At 45.2% G+C, this 26,113-nt stretch overlaps 1 protein-coding gene across 1 annotated transcript; it reads right to left on the minus strand.

Moving 5' to 3' along the window:
- Window positions 1-1,914: 1,914 nt before the first annotated feature.
- Window positions 1,915-24,376, minus strand: SLC45A1 (solute carrier family 45 member 1). The gene is made up of 9 exons (XM_067472782.1): window positions 24,058-24,376; window positions 20,474-20,884; window positions 17,574-17,666; window positions 15,651-15,875; window positions 13,711-14,453; window positions 9,765-9,918; window positions 9,429-9,605; window positions 6,678-6,883; window positions 1,915-2,312 (listed from the first exon to the last, which is right to left on the minus strand). Exons 2-9 carry the CDS (start codon window positions 20,871-20,873, stop codon window positions 2,040-2,042), a joined length of 2,271 nt encoding a protein of 756 aa, XP_067328883.1. The 5' UTR covers window positions 20,874-20,884; window positions 24,058-24,376; the 3' UTR covers window positions 1,915-2,039.
- Window positions 24,377-26,113: the final 1,737 nt, after the last annotated feature.

Consider the following 26,113-nt stretch of genomic DNA (forward strand, 5'->3'; position numbering starts at 1 on the left):
TGCTGTAGAATCCGAAGAGGCACGAATGGAGGGCGAAAGAGAGAAACGTGCCAAGAGGAAGGCGCGTCAAGCCAACCCCGACCGGGACCGCCTTCCACCTGGAAACCAATGCCCTCACTGTGGTAGAAGATGCAGATCAAGAATAGGGCTCCACAGTCACCTACGGAAACACCAGAACACTGATCTTGGAAGACTATCCTACTCAGACAACGCCTAAGAAGAAGAAGAATGCATTAGCACTATGTAACAAAAGTTGAAAGTGATATTTCCTGGCTTGAAACTGATATTTCCTGTTTAATTGTGCAATACTGACATTGAAAGTAATTGTTCGACTCCAGAAGATTTGTTTTGGTGGCTGCCACAAACTAGGTTGGATTAGTTGAGGCTTGAGGAGATATTCATTGAAAAAATAGAGCAAAATGGGCTGCACAAGAACAAAGTTTGTGCAGTTTAATAAACTTTTTCCATGTTTCTACGATAAAACCAATTAGGAAATGACATTGATAACCCAGGAAAAAATTATGTTGCATTGTGTACACACTGGCCACTTGGAGTGCCTCTGGAGTTGCCGTAAGAAGGTCCCCCATTGTGCATGTGGCAGGGCTCAGACCACATTGTAGTCGGTGGTCTGTGGTTTGCTCTTCTCCACATTTGCATGTTGTGGACTCCACTTTGTGGTCTCATTTCTCAAAGTGGTGCCAGAGTGCAGCCTGTTCAGTGCCTTCGAAGTCATCCAGTCTTCTATGTGCCCAGGAAGGAGTCTGTCATCCGATCTCAGCCTCTGATTGAGGTTCCAAGTTTTAGCCTGCCACTTTTGGGCTCTTGCTTGCTCAGGTGTTCCTGCAAATATCTCAATAGATGTTAGGCAGCTGTTTCTTCATTTAAGGCGTTGGCGTGCTGACTGCTATCCGAACAGAGGATGGGCCGGAGATGTCTCTGCCTTGGTCCTTTCATTGTTGGCTGCTACTTCCCAGCAGATGTCAGGTGGTACAAAACCAGCTAAACAGTATAATTTCTCCAGCAGTGTAGGGCGTAGACTCCAGTGATAACGTGGCATATCTCATTAAGAGCCACATCCACAGCTTTAATGTGGTGAGATGTGTTCCACACTGGGCATGCGTATTCGGCAGCAGAGTAGCAAAGCACAAGGACAGATGTCTTCACTATGTCTGGGTGTGATCCCCAGGCTGTGCCAGTCAGCTTTCGTATGATATTGTTTCTAGCACCCACTTTTTGGTTGATAATCAAGCAGTGCTTCTTGTAGGTCAGGGCACAGTCCAGAGTGACTCCCAGATGTGTTGGTGAGCTGCAATGTTCCAGTGGGATTCCTTCCCAGGCCGTCCTCAGAGCTCGAGATGCTTGTCTGTTTTTAAGGTTGAAAACAACATACCTGCATTTTAGATGGATTAGGAATCAGCTGGTTTTCCCTGTAATAGGCAGTAAGAGCACCTAAAGCTTCAGATAGCTTCTGTTCATCCATTTCAAAGCTCCCAGCTTGAGCAATGATGGCACAATCATCAGCATAGATGAAACTCTCTGTCCTTTTTGTCAGTGGCTGATCATTTGTGTAAATGGAGCAAGCATGCTCTCCTGAGGCAGGCCATTCTTCTGTTTTCGTCGTGTGCTTCTCTGGCCCTGGAACTCAACAAAAAGGCTCCTGTTTTGTAGGAGATTTCCTATGAAGCAGGTGAGTTGGTAATCCTTTGTGACATTATACATTAATTACACATAAATGTGCATTTAAATACATACATACGTTATTATTACTACGAATAATAATGATAATATAATGTGCTCCCTTAACTAGAGGTTAAAGATTCCAATATGAAGAGAAAAATTGCAAAATTACAAAAGTAGCTGTGAGTGAGATCTGCTGTGACAAGAGAGAGAGAGACACTCCAAGGCAGCCGGGGATAGTGTTTCCATCTTTTTATTATTATCGCCGTATTATTAGGTGCCCCCTCTATGACTAATCGCCTTCCTCCAGTGTCTCTGGCCCAAGGGCTGTGGCACAGTGGGATTCGCAGCCTGCTCTAGTTTCATGCGCTGCGCATCAGGGGCTGGCGCTCCTCCTCGGCCAGGTCTTCATTGCCAGGCGCAATCTCATAAACGACACAGAGGGAAGAATAGAGGCAGCCTGCGAAGGAGACCACGCTGGCGAAGTACATGACCCCGTTGGCGCTGCCCACCGCCGCCGTCAAGGGCCCCATCACTACAGAGACCAGGATCTGGGCCAAGAAGTACTGGCAGCTCAGGAGGGAGATGTCCACCCCCATGCCTCGCTTGGGGGCCCCTTCACTTGAACCAGCAAACTGTCAGGGGGAAAAGGAAGCAAGATATCATTATATACATATATACATACACAAAAACCAAGTATGAGCAAACCCAGGCTCATGGCCTGTATGCGGCCCCTTGGGCTCTTTTCTTTCCTTCCCTCTCTCCCTTTCTCCTTCCTTCCTTCCTTCCTTCCTTCCTTCCTTCCTTCCTTCCTTCCTTCCATCCTTCTTTCCTTCTCTTTTGTCTTTCCTTCCTTTTCTCTTTCCTCCTTCCCTTCTTTCCCTCCCTCCCCCTTTCTCACTCACTCCCTCCATTCCTTTCCACCCTTTCATCCTCCCTTCTCTCTTCCTTTCCTCCTTCCCTTCCTTCCTTCCCTTCCCTTCCACCCTTTCATCCTTCCTTCCTTTGCTCTCTCCTTCTTTCTCCTTCCCTTCCACCTTTCCTCCTCTCTTCCCTTCCTCCTTCCTTTTCTTCCTTCCTTCCTTCCGTCCCTTCCCTTCCATTCCGCTCTTTCGTCCTTCCTTCCTTCCCTCTCTCCCTCTTTCTCCTTCCCTTCTTTCCCTTTTGTCTTCCCTTCTCTTTTCCTCCTTCCCTTCCTTCCCTCTCTCCCTCTTTCTCCCTCCATTCCCTTCCACCCTTTCATCCTTTCTTCTGTCCCTCACTTCCTTCCTTCCCTTCTTTCCTTCCATCCTTCCCTTCCACCCTTTCATCCTTCCTTCTCTCTTCCTTTCCTCCTTCCCTTCCTTCCTTCCTTCACTCTCTCCCTCTTTCTCCTTCCCTTCCACCCTTCCTTCTCTCTTCCCTTCCTCCTTCCCTTCCTTCCTTCCCTTCCCTTCCACCCTTTCTCCTTCCTTCTTTCCTTTTTTATCCTTCCTTCTTCTCTTTTTCCACCTTCCCTTCCTTCCCTCCCACCCTCTTTCTCCCTCCCTCCATTCCCTTCCACCCTTTCGTCCTTCCTTCTCTCTTCCCTTCCTCCATCACTTCCTTCCTTCCCTTCTTCCCTTCCTTCCATCCTTCCCTTCCACCTTTTCGTCCTCCCTTCCTTGCCTCATTCCTCCTCCCCGCCTTTTCTCTTTCAAGAAGATGTTGATATAAGTGAAGGATGGATGAGTGGATGGGGGAGGGGGGGTGTCAAGATCTGAGGAATCTATATAAATAAAAATATAATGTTCATTTGTGAGGTTAGCATAATTCAAAAACCACCGGAAGAATTGACACTAAATTTGAACACAAGACACCTATCAGGCCAACAAGTGACCATCACTCATAAAAACACTGAAAAACACATCAGAAGAGACTGTAAAAGCCAACAAAAAAAAATACATTACAATGCACGTGCAAACCCATATATATATATATATATATATATATATATATATATATATATATATATAAATTTGTTAGGGGCATCCAACGAGGAAACAAAACTCAAAAATCCCCCAACGAAACTTAACCAAAATTCCCATGCCCATAACACAACCCACAAGGTACAAACATATCTACTCAAAATGAAAAACAACACAACAACACACTCACAAAACGACACAACAACACTCAAAAATCCCCCAACGAAACTTAACCAAAATTCCCATGCCCATAACACAACCCACAAGGTACAAACATATCTACTCAAAATGAAAAACAACACAACAACAACACTCACAAAACGGCAAAACAACAAAACTCAAAAATCCCCCAACGAAACTTAACCAAAATTCCCATGCCCATAACACAACCCACAAGGTACAAACATATCTACGCAAAATGAAAAACAACACAACAACACCCTCACAAAACGGCAAAACAACAAAACTCAAAAATCCCCCAACGAAACTTAACCAAAATTCCCATGCTCATAACACAACCCACAAGGTACAAACATATCTACTCAAAATGAAAAACAACACAACAACACACTCACAAAACGGCAAAACAACAAAACTCAAAAATCCCCCAACGAAACTTAACCAAAATTCCCATGCCCATAACACAACCCACAAGGTACAAACATCTACTCAAAATGAAAAACAACACAACAACACACTCACAAAACGGCAAAAGGATAAAACTAAAAAAAAACAACGAAACTTAACCAAAATTCCCATGCTCATAACACAACCCACAAGGTACAAGCATATTACTCAAAATGAAAAACAACACAACAACACACTCAAAACGGCAAAAAAACAAAACTCAAAAAAAACCCAACGAAACTTAACCAAAATTCCCATGCCCATAACACAACCCACAAGGTACAAACGTATCTACTCAAAATGAAAAACAACACAACAACACACTCACAAAATGGCAAAACAACTGAGCATGCGCATTGGCGCCCAGCCGCAAGTTCCCTGGCGCGCGCACATGCGCTTCCGGCCAACGTTCCCTCTGCGGAAACCATGCCCACTCCAATCCCCACCGCGCCGCTTCCCGCACACACACACACCCCTGCCGCACACACACACACAACCCCACACTCCATCACTCCCCCCGCCGCACACACACACACGCAACCCCACTCCCCCCACCGCCGCACACACACACGCAACCCCACGCTCCATCACTCCCCCGCCGCCGCACTCACACACGCAACCCCACTCCCCCTGCCGCCGCACACACACACGCAACCCCACATTCCATCACTTCCCCCGCTGCCGCACGCACACACGCAACCCCACTCCCCCCGCCGCTGCACACACACACGCAACCCCACGCTCCATCACTCCCCCCACCGCCGCACGCACACACGCAACCCCACTCCCCCCGCCGCCGCACACACACACACAACCCCCCGCTCCATCACTCCCCCCCTGCCGCCGCACACACACACGCAACCCCACGCTCCATCACTCCCCCCGCCGCTGCACACACACACGCAACCCCACTCCCCCCGCCGCCGCACACACACACACAACCCCCCGCTCCATCACTCCCCCCCCCGCCGCCGCACACACACACGCAACCCCACGCTCCATCACTTCCCCCGCCGCCGCACACACACACGCAACACCATGCTCCATCACTCCCCTGCCCCAATCTTACCTCCTTTTACTTCACGCCACCTCCAAACCCCACCCTGCCCCTTCCTGCCCTGTCAAAATCTAGGAAAGACAGGAAGGAAGGAAAGAAGGAAGAAAGAGAAAGGGAGGTAAAGAAAAAGGGGGAAGGAAGGAAAGTTAGAGAAAGAAGGAAGAAGAAAAGGAAAGAAAAGGAAAGATGGAAGGAAAGAAAAGAGAGACAGCAGAAAAGAAAGAAAAAGGGGGAAGGAAGGAAAGAGATAGAGAAAGAAGAGGAGAAGGAAAGATGGGAGGGAAGGAAGGAAGGAAGGAGGGAAAGAAGGAGAGAAAGAGGGAAGATTGGCCACAGCAACACGTGGCGGGTAAAGGTTGTTATTTCTATTATTATTATTATTATGCTATTGTTCCTATGAGACCCTGGAGGAATGGGAGAGGTGTCAGGTCCCAGAGGCAATGCATTGCATTATTGTTATTGTTATGATGGTGGTAAAATAAAAGGAAATAAAAAGTGAAAGATGGAAGCAAACAGGGAGGGAAGAAAGACAAAGGAAGAAAGGGGGAGGGAATGAAGGAAAGAGAGATGGATGAAACCAAGTAGTGAAAGAAAGAAAGAGGTAGAGAAGGAAGAAAGGAGAGAAAGGGGGAGGAAAAGGGGGAAGGAATAGGTAGGTACCTCTCTTTCATAATAGTCCAGATATCTACCTCAACTTTGATAAGTTTTACTATAGGCCACAGCAACGCGTGGCAGGGCACAGCTAGTATATATATATATATATATATATATATATATATATATATGCAAACAGACATATATACACATAGGTAAAGGTAAAGGTTTTTCCCACATTAAGTCCAGTTGTGTCCGACTCTGGGGGTTGGTGCTTATTTCCATATGTGTATATACACATATACACAAATATATACATACACACAAAACACATATACACAGACTGGGCCACAGCAACGCTAGTATCTAATATAAGACAAAGATAGATAGGGCCAACGTGTGGGAAGTTTTGATAGACAGATAGATGATAATTGGGATTCACATCTGAGGAATTTCTAATATAAGAGAAAGGTAGACAGATAAATACATAGATAGATGATTGAAAGGGCCAATGTGTCAGGGATCTTCAATATGAGAGAGATGATACGGTCAAAGTGCAAGGAAATGTTGATATAAGAGAAGGATCGATTGAGCGATAGAGTGATCAATGATAAATAGGGACAAAGTGTTTTCTAATCAAATAGAATGATAGATAGATAGATAGATAGATAGATAGATAGATAGATAGATAGATAGATAGACAAGCAGACAAACAGATAGATCAACAGATAGAAGAGACATAGGTCCAAAGCATGAGAAATTTTTTGATACCGTACCTTTCTGTTCTGGTAGTAGTCACACAGCAGGGAATAGGGAAGCGTGCAGAGCGTGGAAAACAAAATGCCGTATGTCACACAGAGTGATAAAATGACATAAATATTCCTGGACAGGGTTGCCAGGCCAGTGCCAAGTCCAAAAACAAGATAGGCTATAAAATAAAGCGTGCGGATGCTGAAGTACTCCTCCAGTTTTTCCAACGAGGCTGTGAAGAAGAACAAACAGAGTGAGCATGAGTGAGGAAACTAAGAGTCAGACAAATACATTTTATTGCCAGTGTATTGCAGATTAATAGAAGTGCTTCAGACCAGAAATATTTGGGATTTTTACATATCTGGATTTGCATATTTGGACATCACGAGGTATCTTGGAAATGGGACCCAAATCTCAAAACAAAATTCTGATTCAAATATGGGATTTTAATGCCTTATTCTATGTTTCAGTCATGTGATATTGTTTCTTTTATTGCCAGTGTGCTGTCATGCGCTGGGCCTGTGAAAGTGTCTGTAGACAGGATGTGTTTTCTGAATGCCCAACAGGATACCGGGGGTGCCTCGGCTGAGAGGCCTTTCGGATTTCCCCACACAAAGTTCTTTTAAAGACTTAGAAAGTTCAACAAAGTTTTTATTGTTGCTTAAATCTTCAATAAATCAAACAAATACTTCAAGGCTTTGAATCAACTGGTGGCTTGCTTAAATCTTGTCCACAAAGGAGAGGCAACTTTCTTCATAAACTGTTTCTTCCTTCTACAAGGGAAATCCTTGACCCCTCCCTGGGCAATCTGACTTAAGTTCTGCTGGCGTGGGCCCCTACACCCAGTCCAAATTGCTTTATGGCTGCCGCAAGTGGTCCTTACCAAACAGAATCCTTTCGTAGATTTCCAAGAAGAAAGAAGGTTTCAATTCCAGCAAAGGCTGACTGTAAAACCGTGGAGCTGTATTTCTCCAGCAAAGAGCTGGCTGTAGAGTTGTGGAACTAAATTCCCCAACAAAGGCTATGCTGTAGTTCTCTGTAGAACTGTAGGACTGGATCCCCCCAGCAAAGCTGTAAAGCTGTGGGACTGGATCCCCCCAGCAAAAGCTGTAAAAGACAAAGCTTTCTACAGGTGGAACCAATTCACGTCCTGTATGAAAGGCTTCTCTGTGTGAACTGAACTAGAGGTCCCCTTTTTCCCTCCTAAACCCAGAAAAAGGGGTGGAACTAAAGAACCTAATGATAATTGATGGGTCATTGGCCCTATGATTGCAAACCAGGGGAAGCCACCTTATTGCAAAATGCATGGAACTTTGGAATACATTCAAACACTCAAAGAAAGAAAAAGAAGTTGGAGCTCCTGGTACAGCCGTACCAGAACAGCCAGTAATTGACCAATATATTTCTACCTACCTACCTACCTGTCTGTCTGTCTGTCCATCCATCCATCCATCTTTCTATCCATATGACTATCTGTCCATCTACCCATCCATCCATCCATCTATCCATCCATCTGTAAATCTATTCATCATCTATCCAGCTACCCATCCATCCATCCTTTCATCTGTCTGTCCACCTATCCACCCATCTATCAATCAACTCATCTATCTATCTATCTATCTATCTATCTATCTATCATGTGTCTGTCTGTCCATCTACCCATCCATCTATCAATCTATTCTTCATCTATCCATCTACCTATCTATCCATCTGTCCATCCATCCATACTTTCATCTGTCCATCTACTCATCCATCTATTCATCTGTCCATCCATCTATCCACCCATCCACCCATCTATCCATCTATCCATTCATGTACTATCTATCTATCTATCTATCTATCTATCTATGTGCCTGTCTGTCCATCTACTCAACCATTCATCTATCTATCCATCTGTCCATCTATTCATCATCTATCCATCTACCCATCCATCCATCTGGCCATCTATTCACCAACCCATTCATCATCCATCTATCTGTCCATCTATCCATTTATCCATCTATCTCCATCCATCTGTTCATCTGTCAATCTATCTATTTACCTACCCACCCACCCACCCATCCATCCATATCGGTCAATGACGAACAATAAAAGAAACAATATAACCTCACTAAAATATAGAGTTCGTGTGTGTGTGTGTGTGTGTGTGTGTGTGTATGTGTGTGTGTGTATATATATATATATATATATATATATATATATATATATATATATATATATATACCTTGGTCAAATAAGAAATACTGTGTGTATGTGCAGTTTTGCCTCACTAAAGGTACATCTACACTGTAGAATAAGGATGTGAATGGATCCGTTTTTCCGTTTTTCAAAATTGACTCTTGGGAGGATATGTGGGCAGATGGATGAGTAGATGGTTAGAGGGATAGAGTAAGGCATTAAAATATTTGAATCAGAAGTTTGCCTTTTTGGGATTTCCTTTTTTAAAGAATCCATCAGCGCAGGATCTGTGGATACAGAGGGCCGACTGTATACTGCTGGCTATTGTCCAAGTGACCTAAACTCCTCACAATTATCATATCATACAAGCATCACCATCACTGCTTTGGAGAAGATGCAAATGCAATGAGTCCTTAGTATCCACTGTGGTTTAGTTCTAGGATCCTACATGGATACTCAAATCCATGGATGCTCAAGTCCTATTGTTTACAATGTCAGAGTACAATGAGTTCCATATATAATTTGCTTTTGGGGATATTTTGGAAATACATTCAAGATATCAATGTGTTCCCCTTCCGTGGATATGGAGGCATGGATACCTGAGTAGAGCGCTGCACTGAAGGCGTAGATGCACATTCCCCAGCAGCCCATGGTCACCCCACTGTTGTACTTCTGGTATTCCTCCGAATCGTGGGGAGCCTTTGGGTCGCCTTGGAAGACCACTTCTCCCATGAAGTCCGTGTAGAACAGAAGCATTCCTTCGAAGGAGAGCCAACCTGGGTCAAGGCGGACCAGGAGAGAGAGAGAGAGAGGCATCGGGGTTCAGTACAGTGCGATCATTGGTGAAGGTGAGGGCCCCATCTCAGGTGGAGCTTCAGGTCCCATTCAGTGACTGCTCCACTCTGTGGGGTCAATGCACACATAAACAAGTTTACCTAGGAAGTGGTTGATGCAGAGGTTGCGCAGGGCGGTGGGCATGTGGCAAATGGTGGAGCAAAGGACCTTCATGGACAGCGGCTGCTCCGAGATTTCGCTGGAGCTGTTCAGTTCACTCTCGTACTTCATCCCGTTCAGCAAAATGTTGGCAACCTGCAACGACAACAGAAATTAAGAATGGATCAGCGAATCAGCAGAGACAAAATAGGACTGTGTGATCATGGTCGAGCAAATCTGTGGATGCAGAACCCATAGATACAGAGGGTGGATTGTAATTGCTGTATTTGGTATGTTGTTATGCATTAGCACTAAAGACTAACACTGTAATCAATACTCAATAGTGTAATTACTGATGTGATGTAACACTTTAGCACTAAATACTAATACCGTAAATTAATACTCAATACTATAATTACTGACATGATGTAACGCATTAGCACTAAATACTAATACAGTAATTAATACTTAACACTGTAATTATTGCTGCAGAATAACACACTAGCACTAAATACTAATACTGTAGTTAATACTCAATACTGTAATTACTGACGTCATGTAATACATTAGCACTAAATACTAATACTGTAATTAATACTTAACACTGTAATTATTGCTGCAGAATAACACACTAGCACTAAATACTAATACTGTAGTTAATACTCAATACTGTAATTACTGACGTCATGTAATACATTAGCACTAAATACTAATACAGTAATTAATACTTAACACTGTAATTATTGCTGCAGAATAACACACTAGCACTAAATACTAATACTGTAGTTAATACTCAATACTGTAATTACTGACGTCATGTAATACATTAGCACTAAATACTAATACTGTAATTAATACTTAACACTGTAATTATTGCTGCAGAGTAACTCATTAGCACTAAATACTAATACTGTAGTTAATAGTACTGTAATTACTGACGTCATATAACACATTAGCACTAAATAGTAATACTGTAATTAATACTCAATACTGTAATTACTGACGTCATGTAACACACTAGCAGTAAATACTAATACTGTAGTTAGTCCGCAATACTGTAATTACTGACGTCTTGTAACACATTAGCACTAAAGATAATACTGTAATTAATACTCAACATAGTAATTACTCATGTGATGTAACACATTAGCACTAAATACTAATACTGTAATTAATACTCAATACTGTGATTATTGGTGCAGAGTAACACATTAGCACTAAATACTAATACTGTAGTTAGTACTCAATACTCTAATTACTGATGTCATGTAACACATTAGCACTAAAAACTAATACTGTAGTTAATACTCAATACTGTAATTATTGCTGCAGAGTAACACATTAGCACTAAATACTAATACTGTAGTTAATACTCAGTACTATAATTACTGACGTCATGTAACACATTAGCACTAGATACTAATACTTAAATATTAATACTTAACACTGTAGTTATTGGTGCAAAAGCCCACCTCCTACTGTGATTGGTTGGCCTTTCAGCCTAGAGGAGGGCTGCTTCTGAGACTCCAAGTGAGGAGGGGAGAGCAGGTATGCTCAGCGCATGGCAGTGTGGTGTGCATGTGCAGGCAAGGGAGAGCATGTCAGGTTGGAGAGAAGCTCGGGTCAGTGAATCCCTTCAAAGCATGAGGGGTCTCTGTTTGGGAAATCTAGCCCAATTCTATCATTGGTGGGGTTCAGAATGCTCTTTGATTGTAGGTGAACTATAAATCCGAGCAACTACAACTCCCAAATGTCAAGTTCTGTTTTCCACAAACTCCACCAGAGTATTCGCATATTGAGTATTCGTACCAAGTTTGGTCCAGATCCATCATTGTTTGAATCCACAGTCTTCTCTGGATGTAGGTGAACTACAACTCCAAAACTCATGGCCAGTGCCCACCAAACCCTTCCAGTATTTTCTGTTGGTAATAGGAGTTCTGTGTGCCATGTTTGGTTCAATTCCATCACTGGTGGAGTTCAGAATGCTCTTTGATTGTAGGTGAACTATAAAGGGTTAAAGGAGAGGAAGTGGGCAGCTCATGCAAATTCCATACCAATGGAGAGATACACTGGGATGTCTGTGGTGGAGGAAACACATATAATATAGTTTGAAATTGTCTCTTCACTTGGGTGGTGGGCAGTATTGTGTAGGTTAACTATAAATCCCAGCAACTACAATTTCCAAATGACAAAATCAATCGACCCCCAACCCCACCAATATTCAAATTTAGCCGTATCAGGTATTTTTGCCAATTTTGGTCCAGTGAATGAAAATACATCTTGCATATCTGATATTTACATGATGATTCACAACAGTAGCAAAGTTACAGCTATGAAGTAGCTACGAAAATAATGTTATGGTTGGGGATCACCACAACATGAGGAACAAGACTCCTGACCTCACGATCGTGTCAAAAAAACAAAGTATGGATCGTTGATGTTTCAATCCCAGGCGACAGCAGGATTGAAGAGAAACAACTGGAAAAGCTGACACGATACGAGGATTTAAAGATTGAACTGTAAAGACTCTGGCACAAACCAGTCAAGGTGGTCCCAGTAGTGATCAGCACACTGGGTGCAGTGCCTAAAGACCTTGGCCTGCACTTAAACACAATCGGCGTTGACAAAACTACCATCTGCCAGCTGCAGAAGGCCACCTTACTGGGATCTGCACGCATCATTCGCCAATACATCACACAGTCCTAGACACTTGGGAAGTGTCCGACGTGTGATCCAATTCAACACCCAGCAGAGTGTCTGCTGTGGACTCATCTCGTTGTGTTTCAAATAATAATAATAATAATAATAATAATAATAATAATAATTTATTTTAAGGCCGCCGTATCTCCCCAAGCACTTCTTTCTTTGGGTACATCTATAAGGTGGATGCACCTTGGCACCACTTTGCCACTATGCCACTATGCAATGCTATGGAGTCCTGGGAGTTGTAGTTCAGCAACAGACTTCTCTGGGTACATCTACACTATAGGGTGGATGCACCTTGGCACCACTTTGCCACTATGCCACTATGCAATGCTATGGAGTCCTGGGAGTTGTAGTTCAGCAACAGACTTCTCTGGGTACATCTACACTATAGGGTGGATGCACCTTGGCACCACTTTGCCACTATGCCACTATGCAATGCTATGGAGTCCTGGGAGTTGTAGTTCAGCAACAGACTTCTCTGGGTACATCTACACTATAGGGTGGATGCACCTTGGCACCACTTTGCCACTATGCCACTATGCAATGCTATGGAGTCCTGGGAGTTGTAGTTCAGCAACAGACTTCTCTGGGTACATCTACACTATAGGGTGGATGCACCTTGGCACCACTTTGCCACTATGCCACTATGCAATGCTATGGAGTCCTGGGAGTTGTAGTTCAGCAACAGACTTCTCTGGGTACATCTACACTATAGGGTGGATGCACCTTGGCACCACTTTGCCACTATGCCACTATGCAATGCTATGGAGTCCTGGGAGTTGTAATTCAGCAACAGACTTCTCTGGGTACATCTACACTATAGGGTGGATGCACTTTGGCACCACTTTGGGGGCCGTGGTTCAAGGGAGTTGGAACATGGCACTCCTTTCTTTGAGCACATCTCTGTTGTAGATTGAAGGTGATCTGGTGCCACGGCAAGATTATGGGGTCATGAGAGTTGTAGTTCGACAAGGCCCTTAGGCATTCTCTGGGCGCACCAACCGTTTGGGACCAAGCATGTATCTACCATGAAGGATGGTTGCATATCAGATATTTACATTAGCAAAATTACAGTTGTGAAGTAGCAACAAAAATAATTTTGTTTGGGGAGGGCACCACAACATGAGGAACTGTATTAAAGGGTCGCAGCATTGAGAGACACTGGTCTACGCTGACCATATAATGTTGTTTTGAATTGCAACCCATAGCAATGTAGGTGGGACTTCAGTCTCTCCAGCTCACCTGCTGACTAAAGGTGACGTTCCTCCTCCGGCCACTCTCTGGAAGGTTCCCTGTGACAATATCCGGGATGGCTAAAGTCTGAGGTCTTTTCAGAATCCCCGAAGCACGGGGCTTCATGGCACCCAGGGATCCCACCTGCAAGCCCTCCTCGTCCATCCCGGGCGTCCCAAAATTCTCCCTTGCTTCGGAGGCAGCGGTCTCATGACAATAGAAGCCTTCTGGGGCTCTGGGGAAGCTGACGCTGATGGCTTGCCGAGGCAAGCTGGCTGGCAAGGCGGCTAAGTACCCATCGTGCCCGCTGGTGAAGCAGTCTATCAGCACGCTATCGATATTGGAAGTCCCAAACGAGGAGGCAAAGTCGCTGAGCCCTGTCAGAGAGTTGTCCCGGCTGATGAAGCTGCCGTATTTGGGGGTGAGCGGGCTCAGCGGGGAAATGGGGCTGGTGAAGCTGGCGTACAAGCGGACCGGGTTTTGGGAGGCCAGGTTCTCGCTCGCGCAGTCCTCAAAGAGCAGGGGCGGAGAGGGCGGGAGAGGCAAGCTGGGGCTCTTCATCTCTTTCTTCTTCTTGCTGAAGGACGGCAAGGCTCGCTCGGGGATGCTGACCAGCGTTAGGACGGTGGCGGTCATCAACGTGATGGAAGTGAAGATATAGATGACGCGGAGCTGGCCACCGGCCGCCTTCCCGAAACTGGTCCGGTCCCAGTTGATTCCCCCAACCACGTAGCCAAATCCGCCCCCGAGACCTATCAAGGGAAGGAGAAAATTCACTTACTTACTGTATATACTCGAGTATAAGCCAACCTGTATATTCGCCGAGACAGCTAATTTTACCACAGAAAACCGGGAAAACGTATTGACTCAAGTATAAGTCGAGGGTGAGAAATGCAGCATCTACTGGTAAATTTCAAAATAAAAATAGGTACCAATAAAATTATCTCAATTGAGGCATTCATAGGTTAAATGTTTTTGAATATTTACATAAAACTGTAGTTTACAATAAGGCTGTCTAACTCTGATTAATCTATTATTCTAACCTTCTTCAATGTAAATATGCTTACGTATCCTTCCAATAATAATAAAGACAGTAAAATAATAAATAGAAGAAGAAGGAGAAGAAGAGGAGGAGGAGTAAAATAATGGAAATGTAATAATAACAATAATAGAGTAAAATAATAAATGTAATAATAATACATAGAGTAAAATAATAATAATAATAATAATAATAATAATAATAATAATACACACAATCCTAGATGCTTGGGAAGTGTTCAACTTGTAATTTTTTGATACGAAATCCAGCATATAGTTCTCGTTTGCTGTGACATACTGTGCTTTTGTGTCAGTAAAATAATAATAATAATAATAATAATAATAATAATAATAAATCCTTAAATTTTTAAAGATCGAACTGCAAAGACCCTGGCACAAGCCCGTCAATGTGGTCCTAGTGGTGATCGGCACACTGGATGCAATGCCTAAAGACCTTGGCCTGCACTTAAACACAATCAGCGCTGACAAAATCACCATCTGTCAGCTGCAAAAGGCCACCCTGCTCAGATCTGCACACATTATTCACATTATACATCACACAGTCCTATACACTTGGGAAGTATCCAACATGTGATCAAATACAAAAGCCAACAGAGCTATCTTGTTTGTTCTGTACCAATCTTGTTGTGTATATTACAATATAATGGTATAGTGCAATATAGTAATATATAATACTGATATTGTACTATGCTAATAATATAATATATTGTATGAAAATATTTCTTGTAAGCTGCTCTGAGTCCCCTTCGGGGTGAGAAGGGCGGCATATAAATGGTGTAAATAAATAAATATCTAATAATAATAATAATAATAATGTATCTTTGTGATACTTCCCCCACTGTGTGTAAAACATCCAAAGAGAAAAGACATCTTCCATACCCGAAACTCACCGGCTAGCAATGCGTGAATATTCAAACCCCGGTCCTGATCTGCCGGGCTGCAGACGTCCATCATATAAGCGTGGCTGGGATTATCTGCCGAATCGGCGCAGAAGTCCATGAGGATGACTCCGCAGATGGTGAGCACAATCCCCCACTTGTGGTTGCTCGCAGTGTCGGTCAAGGCGAGGCCAATGTCCCGGCCATTCAGCATGAAGGTCAGCCCGGCCAGTGCTCCTAAAGGTCCGAACAGCACAGAAATATGACTGTTAATCTGAGTTAATGCCGCCAAAATGACAACCGGGAGTGCTTTTTCCTGAGCTAAGGCCCACAGTCTCCTGTGGGGTTAGGTTTAGCACAGCGGGTTAAATCACCAGCTGCAGAAAATCTTGCCGATCATAAGGTTGGCAGTTCAAGTCTAGTTGGGGTGAGCTCCAATTGTCAGTCCCAGCTTCTGCTTACCTAGTAATTCCAAAACAGCAATGTGATTAGATAAATAGGTACTGCTTCAAGTGGGGAGGTAATAAAAGGCATATGCCCATGAGAACATGCTAGTGATTCAACCAGGAGGACATCTAAGGTCAATAAAACTCCTTGACATGAAAGATGGAGTGACAGCACCTCCCTGTGGCTGGAGTTGAGCACAGCAACCAGATGGACAAAGATGGGAAGCCTTTACCTCTGTTTATGTATTGTCTGTTCTTGTTAATTGTATAACAGCATCGAATGCTTGCCATGTATGTGTTCTGTAATCCACCCCGAGTCCCCTTAGGGAGATAGAGCGGAATATAAATAAACTGTGCTGTCACACGCTGGGCCTGAAATAATATCTGTTTACAGGTCGTGCTCTCTGTATGCCCAACGGGACACCAGGGTGCCTCAGCTGAAGGGCCCTTTAGATTTCCCAACACAAAGTTCTATTGAGGCTCGAGACAAATTCTACAAAGTTCTTTATATGGGCTTAAATCTTCAAACAAATGAATTAAACACTTTATAACCTTGGAAAACCGGTAGCTTCTTCAATCTGCCAACAAGGGGCAGGCAACTGGTGGTAAACAGTTCTTTTCTTCCTTAGGGAAATCCTTTGACCCCTCCTTGGGCAATCTTTCTCTACCTTGCTGGCGTGAGGCCCCTACTCCCAGCTCCAAGATGCTTTATGGATAGCCCAAGTGGTCCCTTACCAAACAAGGTTCCTGTAGATTTGCCAAGCTGAAAGGTGTCCTTTAGTTTCTCCACAAAGGCTGTAGGTACTATTTCTTTACTCCCCAACAGAGCTGTGAATCTATTTCTTTAACCCACAGCAAAAGCTGTGGAACTGTCCTGTTGCTCCCACCTGTCCCACCTTTCCTCCCCCCCCCCCCCAGCAGAGCTGTGAGAAATGAAGCCTTTGTGCAGGTGGGAGAAAGAGACCCCCACGTCCTGCTGTTAGGCTCCAAAACAGTGAGACTGAACAAAGTCCTCCTTTCCCTCCAAAACCCTGGGGAAAGGGGCGGGTCTAAAAATTCTAACGATGATTGCCAAGTTGTTGGCCCTATGATTGCAACCTGAGGGAAGCTACGTTATTGCAAAATGCATGGCTTAAATAGATTCATGCAAACTAGCAGTGCAAGAAAAAGAATCAAATCTCCTGACATTGCCGTGCCAGCACATAAAGTATATCATTATTATTGTAATATTTCCTTTCAGGCCATAGAATCTTGGGAAGAATGTTGCATTGAAAATGGGCTCAGCTTGTTTCCTGATGCTTTGGAGATCAGGACACAACGGAGCTATGGATTCAAATGCCATCTAAACTTCAGGAAAAGCAAAAACTTGAATAGTTTTTCTCTGGGGAGGGAAACACATTGAACTTCTCATTTTTTGGAAGCCACCATAGGGGGAAAGCGGCATATATAAACGAAATAGACATAAGGGGAAAACTAAACCTGCCACTACCGATGGCGAGGACTAAGATGAACGGTCTCCTCCGGCCCAAAGGTGAGGTGCATCGGTCACTCCAGGCGCCCAGCAAAGGTTGCAGCAAGAAACCTGAAAAGAGAGGAAAGAGTGCAATTATTTGGGGGTGTCCTTGCTGTGATTGCATTACGGGTACAATGCCGAAATATCCCATACAGAGCAAATGGATAAAAGAATAGTCTGCTAAAGGGGTTAAATTTGCTACGTCCATCAGATCTGAACCCGTTTTGGACGGACCTGGATATTATAGACCAGTCGGTGATCTGTGGACCACTAGTGAAAGTATGATCCACTGCCTCACCATTACTACACTGTTGCCTCAAAACCACGCGGCAACAGGAGCAATAGGTCTCGCAAGACCCTCTTACAGTGCCGAGGCAACGGGGACATCAGAAGGGGAGAGGTTGACTACCCACGAAAGATTACTACTACCACATCAGCTCTAGATTATTAAATATGGTTTTCTGTGGGTGAGCAGATGGCAACTACTGGGTGGCATATGTTTTGTATCAGAAACTAGAGCTGATGTAGTCTATCCAAGGCTATTTTCTGAATCAGCACCCCAAATAAACAATTTGTAACTCTTTTGGTACTCATGTTGGAGAGGGGTCCCTGGCCAAAGTGGTGCCTGTCCAAACTGGTCCCTCTCCAAACTGGTCCCTCTCCAAAGTGGTCCCTCTCCAAAGTGGTGCCTAGCCAAAGTGGTGCCTGTCCAAACTGGTCCCTCTCCAAAGTGGTCCCTGGCCAAAGTGGTCCCTGGCTAAAGTGGTCCCTGGCTGAAGTGGTCCCTGGTCAAAGTGGTCCCTGGACAAAGTGGTCCCTGGCAAAAGTGGCCCCTGGACAAAGTGGTCCCTGGTCAAAGTGGTCCCTGGACAAAGTGGTCTCTGGTCAAAGTGGTCCCTGGCCAAAGTGGTCCCTGGACAAAGTGGTCCCTGGTCAAAGTGGTACCTGGTCAAAGTGGTCCCTGGACAAAGTGGTCCCTGGTCAAAGTGGTCCTTTGCCAAAATGGTCCCTGGTCAAAGTAGTCCCTGGTCAAAGTAGTCCCTGGCCAAATGATCCCTGGTGGTCCCTGGTCAAAGTGGTCCCTGGTCAAAGTGGTCCCTTGTCAAAGTGGTCACTGGTCAAGTTTTTTTTTTGTCATGTCAGGAACGACTTGAGAAACTGCAAGTCGCTTCTGTTGAGAGAATTGGCTGTCTGCAAGGGCTTTGCCCAGGGGACGCCTGGATGATTTTTGGTGTTTTTATCATCCTTGTGGGAGGCCTCTCTCATGTCCCCGCATGAGGAGCTGGAGCTGATAGAGGGAGCTCATCCACTTCTCCCCGGATTTGAACCTGCAACCTGTCGGTCTTCAGTCCTGCTGGCACAGGGGTCTAACCCACCACGTCACCGGGGGCTCCTACTGGTCAAGTGGTCCCTGGGAACCACTGATCTAACCAATTAGAAGCTTTGTCTGCTGATGGACCAAAAACCAGATACTATAAATATCATGTCAAAACTTGTAATTATTATAAGGCTGGCCTTTTGAGAAACAATATAAATAAAAGCTGTTGCGTGATTTCCTGCTCCGCTGTGAATTACGGTATTTCTTCAATTTTAAGATGCACTTTTCCCTCCCATATAAACATCTATTAAAACGGGTTACATCGCAGAATCGTGGGACATCTTATGTAATATTTTGACAGTGGTGACATCAAATCAAAACATTATTACAGTCCAAAGACCCATTTGGTTCAACGGCAAAAGGTGCACAACCTTTTACAACTCAACAAACCAGAAACAAATTAATAAACTGATAAAACGAATTAAACGCAGGATGGCGTGCAATACTAACAAGGGTAAGGGCATTGCAAATAGATACAGGACCAGTTTTAGCCTGAGTCTAATACAGGAAGTTGTCTTATCCCGCTACCTTGGAGAGAAACTTGGCAACAGTCAAGGTCATGGGGGGAAATGTAACCTAGTAAACTGCAATGAGTTAAATTGCTGAGCGGCTGAACTTGCTGACTAAAAGGTCAGCAGTTTGAATTCGAGTAGAGTTCCCGTTGTTAGCCCCAGCTTCTGCCAACCTGGCAGTTTGAAAACATGCAAGTGTGAGTAGATCAATAGGTTCCGCCCTGATGGGAAGATAATGGCACTCCATGCAGTCATGCTGGCCACAGGACCTTGGAGGTGTATACGGCCAATGCCAGCTCTTCAGAAGTGGGCTAATAATAGTAGCCGAGCCTACTTACAAAAACTGCAGGACAATATTCAACATCCTGGTTATTGCGTAGGCAAAGTCTTACATTGTCTGGGAGTCCTGCAAATCCATCTCAAATCAATTTGGATGGGAACTCATTGCACCTTGCCTTGGAGAATAGGAAGCAATATTTGGCCACGGTCAAGTACTTAAGATAATTTGCTTCATGGTGTATACTCAGGGCCCTTGGGGAACAAGAGGCATATGAGCAAGAGTGCAGCTCACAGAAGGCAATGTCCCACAATCTTTGTTTGATGGTTTTAAGTGCCATGTCAAAGCCCAGATGAGATAAGAGACATGAAGATATTGAAATTAGGGTGCTTCTTAGGAGCACATCGGGTTAAACCATTGAGCTGTGGGTGAGCTCCCATCTGCCAACCTAGCAGTTTGAAATGTGAGTAGATCAATAGGTACTACTTCAGCAGGAAGGTAAACAGCGCTCCAGGCAGTCATGCCAGTGGCCACATGACCTGGAAGGTGTCTACGGACAACACCAGCTCTTCGACTTAGAAATGGAGATTGAGCACCACACCCCGGAGTTGGACTCGACTAGACTTAATGTCAAGGGGAAACCTTTACTTTTACTTAGGAGTGGACAAATATGGTAACACACTTGCTGGTACACTGAATGGCCACTCACCCAAAATGGGGCTGATGAACCAAACCATCCCGTAGAGCTGATCTGGCAAACCCATCTGGAGCAGCGCCGGCGTCACGTAGGCCGTCTCCATGGCATAGCTGAACTCGATCCCGAAAAGGATGCACCCGTTGAACACCAGCTCCAGGAAGGACCTCTGTGGGTGGATCTCGCCAAAGTGGATCCGGTCGATGGGGCACGGAGTGTTTGGAGGGGGCGGCGGGGAGGGACGGATGTGTTTCCGCCTTTTGGGGTGCCGCTTGAAGTTGTTGGCACGGTGGCTGATGTGGCGGGTGATGGAGCCAGTGTAGCCCGTCACCTGGGAGCGCCATAGGTCCTGAGGAGCGAGAGCCGGGAACAGCGCATCACTGGAAGGGCTCGCCGCAGCGTTCGGAGGGATCATTGCGGAGTGGCCTGTGAGAGGAACACCGTTGCTTAGCTGCCGTATACAAAAATGAGTCACCAGTGTGATGCGGCAGCTAAAAAAGCTCATGCGATTCTATGCTACATCAATAGTCAAGTGTCTAGATTGAGGGAAGTCTTTAGATTGAGAGCCGGGCTTTAGCACAGCTGGTTAATTACTAGCAGCAATACATCTTATCAATTGAAAGGCTGGCAAGTTCAAAGCCCGGGTCAGGGTGAGCACCTGACCTCCAGCCCAGCTTACTGTCCACCTAAGCAATTTGAAAACAGCAGTGAGCTGTAAGTAGAAAAATTAGGCACCACTTAAGTGGGGAGGTATTTTACAACACCATAAATGCAATACCAAAAAAATGTTGGCGATCAAATGAAGTCTGTAATCAAGGCTCTTTGCCAGAGAGGATGGAGTGACAGCACCCCCTGTGGTCGGAATCTAGCACAAACTCCAGGACGCTGAAGCTGACATATACCTCTGCCTGTTGTCTGTCCTGTCTGTTTAGCACAGTGTTTCTCAACTTGGAGGTCAGGATCCCAGGGGTGGTCTTGAGGGGGTTTCAGACCTTAAGATACATATATTTCTGATGGGCTTAGGAACCCCTTTGGCAGAGAAAGCTGAAGATCTCTCCACTTGTCCTTCTCTTCCTTTTTGCAAACAGAGAATGAATCCTCCCCACAAAACCCTCCTCTGCTGTGATTGGCCAGCCTCTCAGCCAAGGGGAGGGCTGTTTCTGAGACTCCAAGCGAGGAGGGGAGAGCAGGCGTGCTTGGCACATGGCAGCATGGTGCGCATGTGTGGGCGAGGGCGAGCGCGTGAGGCTGGAGCGAGGCTCACTCCAGAGAGTCCCTTCAAGGCATGGGGGTCCTGTGTGGGAAGTCTGGCCCAATTCTCTCATTGGTGGAGTTCAGAGTGCTCTTTGATTGTAGGTGGTCCATGCCTTAGTTACCTTTAGACTGGACTATTGCAATGCTCTCTACGTGGGGCTACCCTTGAAGACAGCCCGGAAATTATAACTTGTCCAACGGTCGGCAGCCAGATTAATAACTGGGGCTAGTTATAGGGAGCGGTCAACCCCTCTGTTTAAAGAGCTCCATTGGCTTCCGGTCTCAATTCAAGCCCTAAACGGTTTGGGACCCACCTACCTTCGTGACCGTATCTCTCTCCATGAACCAGCCTGAATTCTTCAATCTGAGACCTTGCCAGTCTCTCAGACTCGCCTTGAGCCTTTTCCTCTGTGGCCCCCCAACTCTGGAACTCATTGCTCGGAGAGATTAGGAAAGCCCCTACTTTAGAAACCTTTAAAAAAAGTCTCAAGACCTGGCTCTGCCATTGCGCCTTCGGAGAGTAGTCACACAACTCTATGCTACTGCTCCCACAGCATTCTTGTCCCAGGAGTTTGTCCCCCCCCCCCCCACAAATAGTTTTGGTTATTATCACGTCTCTCCATGAGTTCTCCCTACATTTAGTTTTACCTCTTTATCTCATCCGGTGTTTTAAATCATTTTATGTACACGAGGCCCGCTCTCTGTCATTTTGTTTGGTTTTATATTCTATTTATATTGTTTATATGCTTTGATGTTTTATACTTTATGTTATGTTGTTTATTTTATTGTAATTTTGTATCTTTTGTATTGTAATTGTTGCTCGGGCTTGGCCCCGTGTAAGCCACTCCGAGTCCCCATTGGGGGAGATGGTGGTGGGGTATAAATAATAATAATAATAATAATAATTATTATTATTATTATTATTATTAGGTGAACTCTAAATCCCAGCAACTACAACTCCCAAGTGTCAAGGTATATTTCCCCCAAACATTTGGGCATATTGAATATTCATTCCACGTTTGGTCCAGATCCATCTCTGTTTCAGTCCACAATTATCTCTGGATGTAGGTGAACCACAACTCCAAAACTCAAGGTCAATGCCCACCAAACCCAGTATTTTCTGTTGGTCGTGGGAGTTGTGTGTGCCGAGTTTGGTTCAAGTCCATCATTGGTGGAGTTCAGAGTGCTCTTTGATTGTAGGTGAGCTATAAATCCCAGCAACTACAACTCCCAAATGACAAAATCAATCCCTCCCCCAGCCCCACCAGTATTCAAATTGGGGCATATCGAGTATTCGTGTCAAATTTGGTCCAGTGAATGAAAATACATCCTGCATATCAGATATTTACATTACGATTCATAACAGGAGCAAAATGACAGTTATGAAGTAGCAACAAAAATAATGTTATGTTTGGGGGTCACCACAAATGAGGAACTGTATTAAGGAGTCACATGATTATGAAGGTTGAGAAACACTGGACTAGGACCTCACGACCTCTGAGGATGCTTGCCATAGATGCAGGCGAAACGTCAGGAGAGAATGCCTCTAGAACATGGCCATATAGTCCGAAAAACCTACAAGAACCCATTGGATGAGGACATTCTGGTCTAGATAATAAACAAAGCCAAGTCAGAGCTAAGTCATATTAGGTGAGGAGTCCAAAGGTGCATCAGCACCTCCGAATGAGTGTAATTTGAAACCACTTTAACTGGCTTGTCTCAATGCAATGGGAATTATAGTTTGGGCAAGGCACCAACACTCACTGGCAGAGGTGACTAAAGACCTTGCAAAACTACAAGTTCTAAGATTTTGTACCATGAAGCAATTCAAGTGGAATCAATCCGCATTAATTCTACAGTGTAGATGTAGCATTACGATGCTTGTGATTTGATAGGGCGTTCCACCTTCTCTGCCCATCTCTGTGCCATTGCCACACCAAACTACAACTCCCAGAATCCCATGGCAGTGAAAGAGGGGTGTGCATGATTCTACAGTGCAGATAGCTACACCCCATGTCTTATTGATGGCTGTGGTTTGATAGGGCCTTCCCCCTTCTCTGCCCACCAAACTACAACTCCCGGGATCCCATGGCAGGGAAAGAGGGGTGTCAAGAATCGAGATGCATTCGTTCGGTAGCGTAAAAGCACCGTGGATGAGCTTTGCCATGAAAAAAGCATCCCCAAAAAAGGATGCTGAGCGTTTTGGTACCCTGATAGAGGGAGCGCATCCCCGTCAGCCCTGCATCCTTCCCCACAGAAAGGCCCGGCTACGGCTCGTTTTTCCGAGCATTAGTGTGCAAAGGTTTGGCTCGTTTTTCCGAGCATCAGTGTGCAAAGGTTTTTACCTGGGCGGGGACACAAGGTGGAGCATCCATTGAAGAACAAGGACGCCAAAGCCCAAATTGCAGGAGATTCTGGAGGCAGGCTGGGCTCTCCGGCTCTTGGACCAGGGGCCTGCCTTCTGGGGTGGCCAAGGAGGTGGGGTGGCCGGTGATGTCACGGTGGTGCGTCTTCCCCTCCTTCTTTTCCCAGATCTGCAGAAACGCATCATCCATCCGCCTTCTCCCCACCTCTCCGCTCCCTTGCCTTAAAGAGGCAGGACCAGCCAAGCAGGCGCCAAGCATCCTTCCTTTGCAGCCCAGGAAGACACAGGCGGAGGCCGGGCTCCTCTACATAGTTTGGTACCACTTGGGCTCAATGCTGTGGAACCCTGGGAGTCGTAGTTGGAAGAGAGTGCTTCATAGAATCTTAGGGTTGGAAGAGACCTCGTAGGCCCTCTAGCCAAACCCCAATTTGCCAAGAAGCAGGAAAATCTAGGTTGTTGTGAGTTTTCCGGGCTGTCTGGCCGTGTTCCAGAAGCATTCTCTCCTGACGTTTTGTGAGGTCTGTTGGAAACAGATCACAGATATATAACCCTGTTTTTCCAAGTTTCCAACAGACCTCACAACCTCTGAGAATGCCCGCCATAGATGCAGGCAAAACGTCAGAAAAGAATGCTTTGGAACATGGCCAGACAGCCCGGAAAACTCACAACTCAGTAATTCCAGCCACGAAAGCCTTCGACAATAACGTTGCATTCAAAGCACCCCCAACAGATGACCATCCAGCATCTGTTTCAAATCCTCCAAAGAAGGAGCCACCACCACACTATAAGGCAGAGAGTTCCACTGCTGAACAGCTCTCACATTGAGGAAGTTCTTCCTCGTGTTCCTTTCTTTCCTGTAGTTTGAAGTCTCCAGGGCAGCAGAAAACAAGCCTGCTCCCTCTTCCCTAGGACTTCCCTCACCTCTTGATCCCTGGCCCTATCCGCCCTCTCAGGCTAAACATGCCCAGCTCTTCCAGCCCCTCCTCATAGGGCTTGTTCTCCAGACCCTTGATCCTTTGAGTCACCCTCCTCTGGACACATTCCAGCTTAGTCAACATCTCCCTTCAATTGTGGTGTCTAGAATTGGACACACAGTGTGATGCCAAGTAAAGTAGTCTGACCAGGGCAGAAGAGAACATGGGTAGCATGACGTCCATGGATCTAGGCACTGGGCTCCTTGTTGTTGTAGGTTTTTCAGGCTGTATGACCATATTCTAGAAGCATTCTCTCCTGACATTTCACCTGCATCTGTGGCAGGCATCCTTAGAAGTTGTGAGGTCTGTTGGAAACTAAGAAAATTGGGTTTATATATATATATCTGTGGAAACTCCAGGGTGGGAGAAAGAACTGTTGTCTGTTGGAGGCAAGTATGAATGTTGCCATTGGCCAAGAGCTTGATTAGGGTTTATATATCTATGGAAAGTCCAGGGTGGGAGAAAGAACTCTTGTCTGTTGGAGCTAGGTGTGAAACACAACCTACAAACTATCTACAGATCCACCAAGAAAGTCCAACAAATGCTACGTTCAGCAAAGGACAAGAGGGATCCTCTCACCTCTGCAGGAGTCTACCGTTTACAATGCAGCTGTGGACAAGTCTTCATAGGGACCACCAAACGCAAACGCAGCGCCCAAACACGAATCAAGGAACACGAAAGGCACTGCAGACTACTTCAACCAGAGAAGTCCGCCATAGCAGAGCACCTGATGAACCAACCTGGACACAGCAGATTATTTGAGAACGCAGAAATGCTGGACCACTCTCACAACCACCATGTCAGGCTAGACAGAGAAGCCACTGAAATCCACAAACATGTGGACAATTGGGAGGAAACCATGAAAATGAACAAAATCTAACTCTAAGATTATAACATAGAATCATAGAGTTGGAAGAGACCTCATGGGCCATCCACTCCAACCCCTTGCCAAGAAGCAGGAAAATTGCATTCAAAGCACCACTGACAGATGGCCATCCAACCTCTGTTTAAAAGCTTCCAAATGTTGGCCCCAATTTAGGAGGCAACCCCTGGCAGTAAGAC

The sequence above is a fragment of the Anolis sagrei genome, chromosome 13 (genome assembly GCF_037176765.1).
Source record: "Anolis sagrei isolate rAnoSag1 chromosome 13, rAnoSag1.mat, whole genome shotgun sequence".
Lineage (NCBI taxonomy): Eukaryota > Metazoa > Chordata > Lepidosauria > Squamata > Dactyloidae > Anolis > Anolis sagrei.